The 15,445-nt window shown below is 37.2% G+C and overlaps 1 protein-coding gene across 1 annotated transcript; it reads left to right on the top strand.

Moving 5' to 3' along the window:
- Nucleotides 1-1,928: 1,928 nt before the first annotated feature.
- On the top strand, nucleotides 1,929-2,507 carry LOC142452763 (large ribosomal subunit protein eL29-like). The gene has a single exon (XM_075553983.1). The coding sequence runs from the start codon at nucleotides 1,929-1,931 to the stop codon at nucleotides 2,406-2,408; it is 480 nt and encodes a 159-aa protein (XP_075410098.1). The 3' UTR covers nucleotides 2,409-2,507.
- The last annotated feature ends 12,938 nt before the right edge of the window (nucleotides 2,508-15,445 follow it).

The following is a 15,445-nucleotide window of genomic DNA, read 5'->3' on the forward strand; positions in this document are numbered from 1 at the left end:
AACTATTCTGAAGATCCACTCATGTTTTATTTTTGAGGGCATGACTTCTGTTAGGTCTCATTTGGCTTTTTCATGATAATTACTTTTCATGGCTGAATGCAGGGCAGGCCTATAGCGTAAGCTCTGGACTGCCAACCACACTGTCAGTGGTCAAAAGAAGGAGCCTTTCCTGGGAGAATGCGAAAAAGCCACCTGCTCCCCGAAGCCTTACACAGCCTCAGAATCCCCGCATAGGATCACCACGGACCACTGATTGTAGGTAGCTATGGGTACAGTGTGTTTAAAAAAAGTGTTAGGTAAGGTGACCCAAATTGTCGGCATTACGGGAACCCTAACGGTGGGCAGTCCGAAAGCACTCAGTGACACCGGAGAACGTCTAGCAGTCTTGCTTTCCAAAGAGCACCACCTTGAGAAGCCTCCGGACCGGTCACACTCTGCATACCCGGTGTCACCATGAATCAGAATCTACTAAACGGCAACAGGCTTTTAATTTTCTTAAGGTAAGGAGAGAAGCTTCTTAGGGAAAATGTGAAGATTATCCTCACGCTTGATATTATTATTTAAAATAATTTTGAATCCTGAGTTTATTTATTTACTCATTCTAGGGACAAATCTACTATCTAAGCCACTTGAACAAACATTAAATAATCAATCCTTAAAAACATTAAACATTAAAACATTGAAAAATCGAAACATTGAATAATGAAACCAAACTTAAGGGATTAATTATTGCCTTTCTGCTGGCTCCTGTATTTAGGTGTATGTGATTTTGATCTGGTTAACCTAACTAAATCTGCAGAAGAGTAGTTCAATCTCTTATGGTATCATAACTAAATTCTTCAGAATTTTGTAGTCTCATTCTCATAGTACATTTAATATGCATATCATTTGTAAATTTCACAATTACACAGGACATTTTTGTACTATTATAAAAATTATGTAGATCATAATATGATAGTTAGATTTTTGTGCCAATATGGCACCTGCAGGAAGATATGGGTGAGGTTAGCCTGTCAAGGAGGCTACAGCTGGATGACCTCATTGGGAGGTGCCACCGAGATAAGTGGCTCTCTGGTGCGGGTCACTCTCTCTCTCTCTGCCTTCACTGTAACACCCATGAGTCACGCTGACACCTCCACCAGCCTTGTGATGCTTCCACCACCTCTTGATCCACAGGGCTTTTTACCCCCAGGCCTGTGATCGTCCTGCGTTTTTCATCATTGCTTGTGGTTGCAATGATTTTGAAAGGGTATTTATGGACTAGTGATGGATTTAGGGACTAGTATTGGACTCATGGACTCGATCTGAACTGGACTGGGATGCTTTTCTGACATATAACTACTTCTTGAGATCAAGCTCTCTACTTATGCCTATATGAGTGCACAGGATGTGTTTCCCCAGTCACTTTGCCACAAGTGTGTGTCTCCATTCTGCATCAAAAGAAAAAACAAAAGGCATATGATTTGACAAATCAAATAAGTGTGAATTTTCTAAGCTATGATGGAAAAGAAAGTGTATGTATACACTGAAATACAACACACTTACCAAATATATAGTCATAGTGATCAAGCTACATAAAATCTAGGACAATAGAAAGAGGATCCTTATAAAAAATTTACAATCATTTTGTTTAAACACCACTCTATATTTATTTATTTGCCTTTCATGACTAAAAGCACTCTGAAAGATGTCCATTGAATGGCCAATGTAGCTTTTGTGTTTATAAATGATTCTAAAACAATTAGACTTTTTATTTGTTGGATAGAATCATGATTTGTAAAACATTAAATTGATCAAGCTGTTGTTCATACTGTAGAGTGGAAGTTGTTTCAGAAATTAGGAACTGTAATACTATTTTAAAATAAGATATGCTCTCTCTCTCTCTTCCGGTCCCTGGCGTTCCAGGAGCTGCAGGGGTTGGTGCAGACATGGCCAAGTCCAAGAACCACACCACGCACAACCAATCCCGGAAATGGCACAGAAACGGCATCAAAAAATCCAGGTCACAACGACACGAATCTCTTAAGGGGGTGGACCCCAAGTTCCTGAGGAACATGCGCTTTGCCAAGAAGCACAAGAAGGGCCTGAAGAAAATGCAGGCCAACAACGCCAAGGCTGCGCCAGCTCGCGCCGAGGCCATCAAGGATCTTGTGAAGCCCACCGAGGTCAAGGCCAAGATCCCAATGGGCGTCAACCGGAAGCTCAGTCGACTGGCCTACATTGCCCACCCCAAGCTTGGCAAGCGGGCTCCGGCACGTATTGCCAAGGGTCTGAGGCTCTGCCGGCCCAAGGCCAAGGCACAAAGCAAGGCTGATGCTCCAGCCAAGGCCAAGACTCCAGCAAAAGCTCCCAAAGGTGCCCCGGCCCCAGCTCAAGCTCCCAAAGGCTCCCAGGCTCCCACAAAGTAGAGTTCTCTGTGAGGGCGAGAGGGACTGGTGTGAGCCCTGCGCTGCTGCCTGCATGGCGCTGGTGTCTTCTTGTGCTGTTTGTTGTACAAATAAACCCACGTGGCGCTGAAAGAAAATAAGATATGCAATTATGATACAGAGTTCATGGAACAGAAAACCATAGTAAGTGATAGCAATAAAATGCCAAAATGGGATCATGGGCTAGATATGAAATATGCCATATGTTATGAAAGTTAAATTGGTACCAACTTACCCTGCTCTTGTTTAAGTACCTTTGAATAATGTTTAACTCTATGAACAATAGAAAGAAAACCAGCCCCGTCTACCCTATTCCCACCACTGTGGCTATATTGAGCCTGCTGTGGGAGGCACTTGGCCAATCCATCTTGGGAAGGGCCGTCCTCTTTTTTGCTGACTCTCTACCAATCATGATGCTATTTTCTCTAGAGTGTTTTTGTAATAACATGCCGAAAATATGTGAGATGATGCCTCATCGCCCGTGCTTCCCAGGAGCATTCTGGCTGTCTTTCTTCCAAGACAGATGCTTGCTCTCTGGCAGCCCATGCTGCTTTACATATTCTGTTCATACTCCACAACTCAAACGAATCAATTCTTCTGTCATCTCAGATTTCATACGCACACAAGCAATGGAAACACACACGGCTTAGGTCAGATACACCTGAGTCCTCTAAAGTGACGTCTTTGCTTTTTTTTTTAAAAAAAAAAAAAACATGTTAAAGAAATCTTGTGAAGCTGTCTATCCAGTGTAGTAAGTCATTTGATTTCGTGACTGCTGCTTCCAGGGCCATGAACTGTGGATCCAATCAAAATGAAATGCTTGAAAATCTAAATATTTTCTCCATGTATCAGGATGCCGACTATTGGTACAGTTGTGAGGATTTTTGTTTTCTTTAAACTGAATTCTTCTCCATTCTGAGGGCTATTGTCTTTGATCAGCAAGTGCTTTAAGTCCTTCTGGCTTTCTGCAAGCTTGTGCCATCAGCATATCACAAGTTATTAATAAACCTTCCAACAACCACACTGCCAGCAGAACTTTTTTTTATCAATAAGAAACTATAAGACTTGTTTACCTAGTCTATCTTGTATCTGCTTAGAATACAGATGGACAAAGTATGCTAACAACCCTAATGCTCATGTTTCCTGATTTTAAAGCACAAGTTATTCACTTGTTCCTCTGGAAGAACTGCCTTTTGTGTCATATAGTTGTGCATGAGCACAATAAAGTGTCTGGAGCTCTCGTTCTTCAAAATGTCATCCAGAGTTCATTATGATCCACACAGTTGAATGAATTTGCATAGTCAATAAAACATAAGAAAACATTTTTCTGCTATTGTCTATTTCAGGCAAGATCTATCTGAGGTCAGAAATGATATCCCTCATTCAAAGGCCTCTTCTAAATCTTGCTTGAATTTCTGGAAGGTCCCTGCCAATGTAGTGCTGCTACCTTTGTTGAATTCTCTTTAGAAATAATTTGTATGTATGTGATATTAATCATATTCAAGAATTTCTGCGTTTGGTTGGTTCATCTTTCTTTGTAGTGGGCACAAATATGGATGTTTTCCAGTCCGTTAACCAGATAGCTATCTTCGAACTATCTTGGCACGGACCAGTGAGTACTTGTACAACAGGTTGCTGGAACATACCAGTTGGTAGTCACTCCAATCCTGGAGACTTGTTTTTCAATTTGCCTTCAGTACAGCTGGTCCTTCTTACTTCAGTACCATGGGTTCTTAATCATCTGCTACCTCTTGAAATTATTGAATGACAATGAGTTATTTTTATAGAATTCTATGTATTCCTTCTTCCTTTTTTGATGCTTTACCATTTGCTCAACCTTTTCCCCACATAAGAAACTATCGACATCATGTTTTCCTTCAGTTCTATCAGTAAGGCATGTTGAGTGTGGTCTTCCATTTTGGAATTAGCTACTATACTTTCAAGGGCAAGTGCCTGAGTTTCTTCCGACATTACATTTTCTTTATTTCCAGTCTTTTTTGTAATCTTTTGCTTTCTTCATGCAGGATGTTACCAATGTCAATTCAAAATGCCTCTAGTCTTTCATAATTAATGTGTCAAATCTAGGTTTGAGATGCTCTCTAAATTCAACTGGGACATATTCAAAGTTATATTTAGGCTATCATAGTCTTGTTTTATTTTATTTTTTTCAATTTCAGCCAAGGTCACATAAGATCAGTGGACAGCATGTTCTATAGACAGTCCCTGGCCTTATTTTAGACAATGATATTGAGTTTGCCTATAATCTCTTTAAACGGTTGTAGCCAATTTGATTACCGTGCATTCCATCTGGCAAGGTTCACTTCTGTAGTCACTGTTTCTGCTGTTGAAAAAGATATATGCAATGAAGAATCCATTGGTCATCCACAACCTAACATTATATCTAGATCATTTTTGCTGGATATTTGTGATGGCCAATGTATGATGTATGCTCTACCCCCCAAATGGGAATTTTGCTGGGTAGAGCAGAGCTTTCGTAGTATGCCTTTGTTCTTGCAAGGTGAGCATCCAGCAACTTGCTCTGGGTTAGTGCACCCAGTGGCATCACCTGGGAAGGTTGCTCCTGTCACAGTGAATTTTTTCTCAAGAGCAGTTTCACTCTAACCTCATTTTTTTGTCATGGCTAATTTAAAAGAACAGCATGCAGTAGTGATATTTTGTTTCCTACTCAGGAAAAAGGCTTCAGAAACTTCTATGAATTGGAACAAAGTTTCCGAGGCTCAGGAAAAAAGCTTCAGAAACTTCTATGAATCAGAACAAAGTTTCCAAGGGTAGTGCTATAGGAAAACCTCAAGTGCATGAGAAGTTTTCTCATTCCAAAAAAAGGTGAAGGGTTAATTGATGACAAACCTTGTTGTGTACCTCTGTAACTTCCCGAGGGGGTGGAAATGTCATCTCATAGTGCATCTAGAGTTCGTTCTCCCAGTTCAGACTATTTATCAAGTTTTCTATTTAGAGGTTCGGAAAAGATTGCATAATAGCATGTGACAAAAAAGGCCTGATTTGTGGCAGACAGGGACTGGTTTTGCCACCACAACAATGCACCTGCTCACTCAGCTATCTCAATGTGCCAGTTTTTGGCAAAAATCAATATGGTTCTCCTGCTCCATGCACCTTAGTCACCTGACCTTGCTCTGTGTGACTTCATTTTGTTTCTGCAAATGCAGAGGGACATAAAAGGCCAGTGATTTGATGATGTAGAAGAGGTGAAGAAAAAAATGAGGTTCAAAATACATGAGTTTGAAAAATGTTTTCAAGAATGGAATCGCATATTTGACAAATGCATTAAGTATAATGAAGGGTACTCTGAAGGTGAGAAGGTTGGGTTGTAAAAATATCCAAATACATAGTTTCGAAAAAAAAATTATTCCAGGTTTGTTTGGTATCTCTTTGTATACAGACCTCCAAATATCCAGTTGTTTGAAATCCAATCAATAGTCTTTTATTTATAGTGAATATGGTCGAATACAATCTAGGAGTTTTATTAAAACACTGTTGTGGGTATGAAAATTTTCGTGTGTGTGTGTGTGTGTGTGTGTGTGATCAGCATGCTCTGATAATTATTGCAGGTTGGAAAGCAAATGTTGCACCAAAGACCTTCATACACATATGATTGTATCATGAAGGCTTTTAGTCCAATGTTTATATTCCAACTTGCAATAATTATCAATGCATGCTGATTACATGTATGATTAATTTTACACGGAAGAACTTAGTAATATTCAATTTCTTCACCACTGGTTTTAGTAATTAGTTTGAATAATAATTGTATGAACTGTGTTTTTGAAGAGATAAATAAATATATATATATCACCCTATCATAGGAAGCATTGTACTTCAATACAGATTTTGAAGTATTCTTTTTTACAATGAATTGTCATCCCTCTTGAATTTTTCATTTTCAGGGGAGTAAACCATATGATTATCTTACTCAAAATGGTTTATACCAGCCAATTTCAGCTAATCAATTCATTAATGCCTAGTATTTGATCTTTGTGTGCTCCATTTTATTTTTAATAACTTCTAATAATATTCCTACATCCATATGGTATAGATTCCACATTTATGTATTAATGATGTCGGCAGTCAATTCTTCTCATTTGAGTTGGCCCCACCAGCAAATGAAAGCCCAGAAGTCTTTGCTTCGGGCAACTCAGACTCTGCTTTGAGGAAGTGGGTCTTCTTCTGCCCTATCTCAACTGTCCTTGGACCCGAGGTACCCATCTTCTGGTACCTTATGGCACTGCTTGCCATAAGGTTTTCAGTGGCTAATCCCTCAGAGTTGGACAGCCTATTTGTTGTTCTGAGTCTGAACGTTTCACTCAAACCTGCTTATCATGCATGACCCTGGAGGTATTTCAAATACCTGTGGCATAGCTTACAACATAACAGCAACACACAAGTCACCACAGTAAAACAAATGGAAAGATGAGTCATGGCCAACTTACCACAGGATGTTATAAATACACATCTTAACTATAATAATCCTGGTAATGCCTAAGAAAACATTTTTAAAACATTAACAAAAGAAACAGAGAAGAAAACCATATAACTCTCTATAATCAATTAACAAAACATGAAAGCAAGCACTAGTGAAAGGCAGAAACAAAGATGTTTTAAGACACATAAAATAAATAAAGTTACAGAAAAGTCAATTCTTACTGGTGCATGAAAAAAATATGGAATCTGTATGTTCTTTGTGTATTCTCAACAATCATAGAAAAAAAATGAAATAAAATGGGTTTGTTTAGTCAAATAACATACTGAATCATTGAATGGTCTGATGTTTATCATAGAATAAAATGCTTAGAAAAAGAATGTTAATATTAGTTTTAAAATATTGAGTGGAAATAAATTAGAAGAAAATTATTAAGAAGCTATAATTGGTGTATTAAAAACATGTTCTTTAAAGATTAAACTAGTTAATGTATTGATGGTCATTTACTGTCTGTGTTAGTTTGGGTACTTTAGAGAAACAAATGCACAGAAACTCATGTATAAGAGAGAGTTTTATATAAAGGTTAAGTGTGCATCAAGAAAACATCCCAACCCAGTGCTGCCCAAGCCCACAAGTCCAACATTAACCCATTAACTCATGTGTCCAACACCAATCCACAAAGTCCTCCAACATCTCACAAAGCAAAGCAGACGCAATGACGCCGACTGCAGGAGGAAAGCCTAGTCAGTGAATGTGTAAGCATCTCACTGCTGGCAGGGGTCTCCACATGGCTGCTCCACCACCCAGGGCTGCATTGGGGTAGGTGCATGTGGCTTCTCCTTGGGAATGTCTTGTAGGAAGTCAGTCTTGCAAGCTGAAGCAGGGAACTGCTAAGGCAGCTGCACCCTGGTGCGACCATCACAAAGCAAGAGAACCAAAAACTGGAAAGGTGAGGCTCACGGAGCCATTTATCCCTCCACCCTTCAATTAACCCCACATGTTTTTATCAGCCAAGTTGGCACAATAAGCTAACTAACTCACTGTTCAAAGACTTAGAAAACTAGAGAGAATTTCAAAGAAGGGCTCTAGTTTCAGACTAAGTTTGGAATAGATCAGAATGTGCCATTGTATTTTGCTTCTGCCTGAAAAGTGAACAGATCTAACTAGATTATTTTGGTGGAATATTTTTGAGGGTCAATGTATACAGACCCCCAATTATACAGTTGTTTTAAGTCTTTTAAATAATCTGTGTCACTGATTGGTGCATGTACTGAGATAAAATCTAGATGGTTCACCATGAACAAAGCTATTGTCATGATAATTTTCATATACATCTGTGTATTCCCTCAGCACAGACACTGTCAAATAAATCAGAGATTGATCTCTATTCCCTGTTGATTAGTTTCTTCTCTATCGATTGTTTTTATGTTACATTTAAACTTATAATATGGACCATATCTGTACACATAGTTGTTAGTGACATTTTAATAGCAGCAAGATAAGGGTGTCAGTACCATGACAAGAAAATTTTATTAATTGTCCAGTCTGGGCATCAGCCCAAGATAAAACCAACAGGATAAATGGCCCATTGCCATTGCTTTCAAAAGAAGATTATAGTACTTGTCTACCCTTCTAACATTGGCTCAATTCCCATTCTTTAATTGATCTGCAAGAGGCCGACACTATTATTTTTCTTAATTTTCTTGTTTGGGGATCGTCTAATGGGTTTCCTCCCTTATTCCAGCACTCACATGCATTCTGCCTACTATGTAATTGCATTTAATTTATATAAATACCCAATTTCCCACCCTTATTTTTAACTCTTTAATACCAAAATTCAAACTTCACTCATACCTGGTTTCTATTCTATCATTGTGTTCTGCAGTTGTCTGCTGGAGGGAAAAAGATGATGAGAGAGAAAAAGAGAAAAGAGGGAGGAAACCGAGGAAGGAGTGAAGAGGAGAAAATGAGGGAGTTCTCAGAAAAAAGTTCTTTTTACTTAAAAGATTAAGTTTTGTGCCAGAATCTCTTCAGAGGCCACAAGGTAAAGTTATTTTCCTGGGAAAATGGATTTTAATTTTGTAGAAGAAATTAATCTGCTAAATCAATAGGATTCAACATGGTGAAGAGAGTACAGTGAAGTAAACTATGGTTCGGATGTTGCACACTGAAGACAAAAATCAATTAAAATTAAATTATAAAAATACACATCAAACTAATGGCAACTAAAAAGAGCAGGGTGACCGTATCAATTTCTTATAAAAATAGACTTCAAAGAGAAAATTATCAGTGTGGAGACTAAGGAAACCAATTATAATGATTAGAGGTCAATCAAGCAAGAAAGTAAAAGCATAAAAAGTGTCAATGCACCCAAGAAAACAGCCCCAAATACGTAAATATACATGATCATAATTGAACAGAGAAATAGACAACTTAACAGTGATAGTTGATGTGTTGCTGTTAGGTACCATCAAGTTGGCTTTACTTCAGAGGTAGCCTGTGTACAAGAGAACAAAGCTATGCACTGCCCTGTGCCATCACCACAATTGTTATGGTTGAGACCATTGTTGGAGCCACTGTACAAATCAATCACACTGAGAGTAGTTCTTTTTCTCTAGAGACCCTCTACTCTACCAAGGACGATGTCCTTGTCCATGGACTGGTCCCTTCTAATAATATGACCAAACCACATGAGATGAATTCTTGAAATCCTCACTACTAAAAATCATGGTGGTTGTACTTCTAAGATAGATTTATTTGTTTGTTTTTGGAATTTCATAGTATATTTGGTATTCATCAACATCTTATTCAAGTGTATCAATTCTCTGGTCATTTTTGTTCATTTTCCAACATTCCAAAATATATGAGACAATTAAAAATACTATGATGTGACTCAAGTATATCCTGGTTTTTAAAATGACATCTTTACTCTGTTTTTAAATCTTTATGTTGTAGGCTCATATACAGCTCTTATCATACCCATACATACATATACTGTGTCAAGCGCGTTTGTACATTTGCGCCATCATCATATTTAAAACATTTTCTTTCTACTTGAGCCCATGGTGTCCGCTCATCTTCTCCATCCCCTGCCCTCCCTCCCTTGATAATTTATGAATTATTATTATTTTTTCATGTCTTAGACTGATTGATGTCTCCCTTTAAACACTTTTCTTTTGTCCATCTCCCAGGGGGGTGTTATATGTCATCATTGTGATCGGTTTTCCCTTTCTCCCCGCACCCTTCCCTTCCTCTTCTAGTATCACTACTGTCATTATTGGTCCTGAGAGGTTTATCTGTCCTGGGTTCCCAGCTCTTATCTGTACCCGTGTCCAGGGGTCATGATAGTGGGGGGTAGGAAGCATCGAAGAACTAGTGGAAAGTTGTATTTTTCATTAGCACTATACTGCACCTTGACTGGCTTATCTCCTCCCTGTGACCCTTCTATAAGGGGATGTCTAATTGTCTAGAGATGGGCTTTGGGTCTTCAGTCCACCCTCCCCCTCATTCACATTGATATTATTTTTTCTTCTGGGTTTTGGATACCTGAACCCATTGACACCTCTTGATCACACAGGCTGGCGTGTTCCTTCTCTGTGAGCTTTGTTGCTACTCAGTTTACTCTGGAACACTAGAAAAAAATCTTTTGCAGCAGTTTTGCTCAATACAGACTGCTGCTTTTATGAGTGCTGACTGTAGAGCCAAATAAAAGTAAATCCTTCACTCCAATAATCATGTCTGTTTTATGATATTATTTATCATTCTAGTAATTGGGAATCTTGATTTTCTTACACTGAGTTGGAATCAACACAGAAGACTATTTTTTTCTCTTTATCAGTACATGCTTCAAGTCCTTGTCTTACTCAACAAGATACATTTTGTCATCTGCATATCAAAGGTTACTAAATTATCCTTCCTTTTGAAGTGATGCCAAATTCCTATTAATATAGTCCAGCTTTGTGTGTTATTTCTTCAATATACAGATTGAACAAGTATGGCCAATGGATAAAACCCTGACACACACCATTCCTGATGTTAAACCATACAGTATCCCTCAGTTCTGTTCAAAACAACTGCTTCCTGGTTTGTTTACGTTTCCCTAGAGCAAATTTACATGTTTTTAAATTCCCCTTCTTCCCAATGTTGTCTATAAAATCTTATGATCCACATGATTTAATGTCTTTGGATAATCAATTAAACAGTAATAAATATAAAGATCCAATTAACTTCTGCAATGATATCTCTCATTTCATGCCTTCTCCTGAATCTAGCCTGAATTTCTGGCAACATTTTGTGGGTGTACTGCTACAATCATATTTGAATTATTTTCCTCAAAAAGTTAATGACACGTGATATTAATGATATTGCTCAATAATCTTCATATTCGTTTGGATTACCTTTCTTTAAAATGGGTACAGAGGTGGGTCTTTTTCAGTCAGCTGTCTGATAGCTGTCTTCCAAACTTTTCGTCATGTATGAGACCTGTAGGGCTACACTCACTCATGGAAACATATCAGTTAGTATTTCATAAATACCTTGTTTTTCACCTGTGCCATACATGCAGCTTAGATATCTTCCTTTGATACCTTCAGTTCTTAATTATATGTTATATTTTTAAATGGTTTAATACCCAGCACTTCTTTTGGTGATTAGGTGTATTTTTCTGTCTTAATTTTAGGCTTTCTATGACATTCGATATGTTGCCTATATGATCCTCCATGATTGGAACTTGAACCTCAAATGCTTCTTGTATAGTTAGTTCTTTTGGCATAAGAAACTCTGAGATGATTCCTCTCTTTAGGTTTTTCTCACTAAAGTTCTTTGAACATTTTATTATCGTGCTACACTCTGTCCTTTGAGATTTTTGTTCAGCTTTTCATTTCTTCTACTCATTTTATGCACCCTACATTCAAGAGTTGGTTTTAAAATCTTTTCTGCCATCCACTTTGTTTTCATTATTTCCTGCATTTTTAATGATCTTTAGCTTTCTTCGTGTGTGATCTTCTTATGAAATATCATAACTCATCTCATCTTTGGTCTTTGGTTTTTAGGGTGTCAAATCTGTTCTTGAGATGGTCTCTAAATCCAGGTGGAATTTACTCCAAATTGTAATTTTGCTCTCCTAGACTTGTTAAATATTCTACTGTTTCAAGATTAGCTTGAACAGGAGCAATCGATAGTATCTTCCACAGTCAATCCCTGAACTTATTTTGGCTGATACTATTAAACTTGTTCATGATCTCTTTCCAAAGATCCAATTGCTATCTATGGATTTCATTTGTGAGCGCCAGATGTATAGTCATTTTTATGACATTAAGTAAAGGTATTTACAATGAATGAGCCATTGGTTTTGCAAAATTCTATCATGTAATCACCCAGCCTATATTTTCCAACAACTGATTATTCCTGTTGATTTGCAAATTTCACATTCTAATCAATAGTAATTACCAAGCAATAGTGATTCCAAGTTTGATGAATTCAGACTGAAAAAGTTGATAGAAATTTTCAAATTTTTATCATTGGATTTAATAAATGATTTAAGTTACAGTCATATTATGTCCTTTTCCTTTTAAGAATATTGATATTATCCAATTAAAGATGGTAACATATTTCAGGAGAGAAATGTTATTTTTGATGTTGACTTCAATGATATTCCTTATCAATTTGTAATTCTTTGCATACTAAATCATGTTTGTCCAATTCAAAATGAGCAATCTCAGTTCATTTCAGAATACTAATGCTGAAATATAAAATATTATTTTTATATTTTCCACTTCAAGGAAACCTCCATAAGTGGAAGATATGCTTACAGAGAGGAAGATTCCATCAACATTCTTGAAAGAGATGGATAAATGAATCACTAACTTTTATGGAGAGAAGGAGACCTCAGATAAGCAAGGAAGTACTAAAGAAAAAGAACAAATTAAGAGCTGTCTATTTTCTCAATCTCAAAACATACTATACAGCTATGGTAACACAAACAGCATGATACTGGTAAGTACAGACAGGTAGAGCTATAAAACAGAACAGAGAACACACAAATCCATCTGCTTCTGGGCTGCCTATCTTCAAGAAAGGACTAAATACATGCAATGGGGAAAGACAGTTTCTTTAATAAACAGTGATGGCAAGACTGGATATTCATTTGCAAAAAAGTGAAACAAATTCAATACCTTACATGAAACTGAAAAATTAATTCAAGATAGATTAAATACCTAAATATAAAGCCCGCGACTATAAAGACTATCAAAGAAAAAGCAAGGCAGACTTAGGCACTATAATATATGGTACAAACATAACCAAAATAGCATAAATAGCAAAAGATAAATTATGTGACAAGGACTTTTAAACATTTAAATACAGATGTGCATCAAAAGACTTCTCTAAAAAAAATAAAGAGAAATACCAAATTAGGCAACATATTTGGCAATGACACATACAATTGGAGACTATTCTCAAAGACTCAGAGAAAGCTTCAACACTCCAACAAGCAAAAAGCAAACAATCCAATTTAACATCTAGAGGGCATGAACAGATACAGCATCAAAGAAGACATTCGGGTGCCAAAAAATACATAACACTATACGTGCATTCGGCAGCCATTATGAATATATAAATCTAAACAAAAATTAGATATCATCCAAGCACAAAATTAATAGTAAAGTTCCATAAAGCAGAAGACAACAGATGCTAGTGTGGATGTGAAGAGATTGGAAGTCTTATACACTGTTAGTCAGAGTGTAAACTTATTCAACTGCTGTGGAAAACGATAGGGTGCTTCTTCAAGCTGGACAATAGAAATACCATTTGCTTCAGAAATCCTACTACCAGACATATATACAAAAGCAGTATAACCCTGACATGAACAGATAGAGCTGTCTGTGTTTGTCGTTGCAGTGTTATTAGCAAAAACAAAGAGAAGAAAACAAACTAAGTGGTTAAAATGATGAAATGCATAAATAATCTATGGTACATACACACAATGAAATACTATAAAGTGTTCAATAATAATAAGCAATTGAGAATCATCTCATAATATGGATAAATCTGAAGGGCATTATGCTGGGGGAAATGCCATTCACAAAAAAATAAATATTGTATGGATTCACTCATAAAAATTCAAGGAAAGGTTTAGACACACACACATACATACAAATCATTTGATGTTTATTAGAGATGAGAGAAGAGGAGAGGGAAATATCACTTACTAAAAGAGTTACAGTCTCAGAAATTAATAGAGTTATTATGAGTTGATATTGACTCAATCAGAGTGAGTGAGTCAATAGACACATTGTCAGGTGTAGGACTGGAAAGTGAGCCCCTTAGTCCGTAAGACACACAAAACACAACTGAGGATGAGTTGCCTTCTAAGGTACAGTCAAGTACAATGAGTCATATAGAGTAAACAAGGACTCAAGAAGAAGCAGTTATTAAAAACTAGTAATAATGGGCAATTATTATGTTTGAACCATGAACCTAGGAATATTGGATGTCTTCCAAAATTAAAGGAAACACATAAAGATTAATATCCAAGGTGTTAGCGAGCTGAAATGGACTGTCATTGCCTATTTTTTATTCAGAAAAGCGAATGGTTTATTATGCCAAAAAATGAAAGATTCAAGAAATGCTTTTCATTTATTGTCCAAAAGCATATTTCAAAATCTATCTTGAAGTCCAAAGCTATCTTCGGCAGGATAAAATTAATCTGCATGTCAGGAAATCTAATTAAGACAACTATTACACAAATTTATGTACCAACCAATAACACTAGTGATGCAGACTTTGAAGAATTCTACTAACATCTTCAGTCTGTATGTGATCAAACACGCAATCACGCAAAGTGAAATGGTAATTATTTGTGAGTGGAATGAAAACATTGTAAACAAAGAGGAAGGGACAGTAGTTGGAAAATATTGTGACACAAATGAAGCTTGAGATAGCAAGATAGAATTTTGGAAACCCAATAACTTGTTCATGTTGTTAGGTGCCATCAAGTCAGTTCCGACCCAAGTTAGCGCTCTGCACAATGGAACGAACAACACTGCTGGGTCCTGTTCCATCCTCACAACTGTTCCTATGTCTGGACTTATTGTTGCAGCTATTGTGTCAGTCTGTCACATTGGGGTCTTTCCTTTTTCCCACTGCCTTTCCACTTCACCAAACATGATATTCTACTCCTGGAATGGGTCTCTCATTAAAATATGACCAAAGTATGTAAGACAAAGTCTTGTCAGCCTTCTCTCTAAGGAGCACTCTGGCCAAACTTCTTCCAAGACAGTTCAGTTTGTTCATTTAGCAGTCCATGATGCTTTCCGTCTTTCTCTCCAGCATGACAATCGAAATACATCCATTCTTTTTTGGTCTTCCTTAGTCAATGTCCAATTTTCACATGCATATGAGGCATTGAAAATAGCATGACACGTTCATAACAAAAGCCCATTGCCAACAAAACAAAGGCAGCTATACAAATGGACTTATCCAGATAGAATACACGGAAATACAAATTGCATAGATCTATGAGAAGAGATGATAGCCAAGCTCAATCTCAGCAGCTAAAATGAGG

Source organism: Tenrec ecaudatus, chromosome 7, assembly GCF_050624435.1.
Source record: "Tenrec ecaudatus isolate mTenEca1 chromosome 7, mTenEca1.hap1, whole genome shotgun sequence".
Classification (NCBI taxonomy): Eukaryota; Metazoa; Chordata; class Mammalia; order Afrosoricida; family Tenrecidae; genus Tenrec; species Tenrec ecaudatus.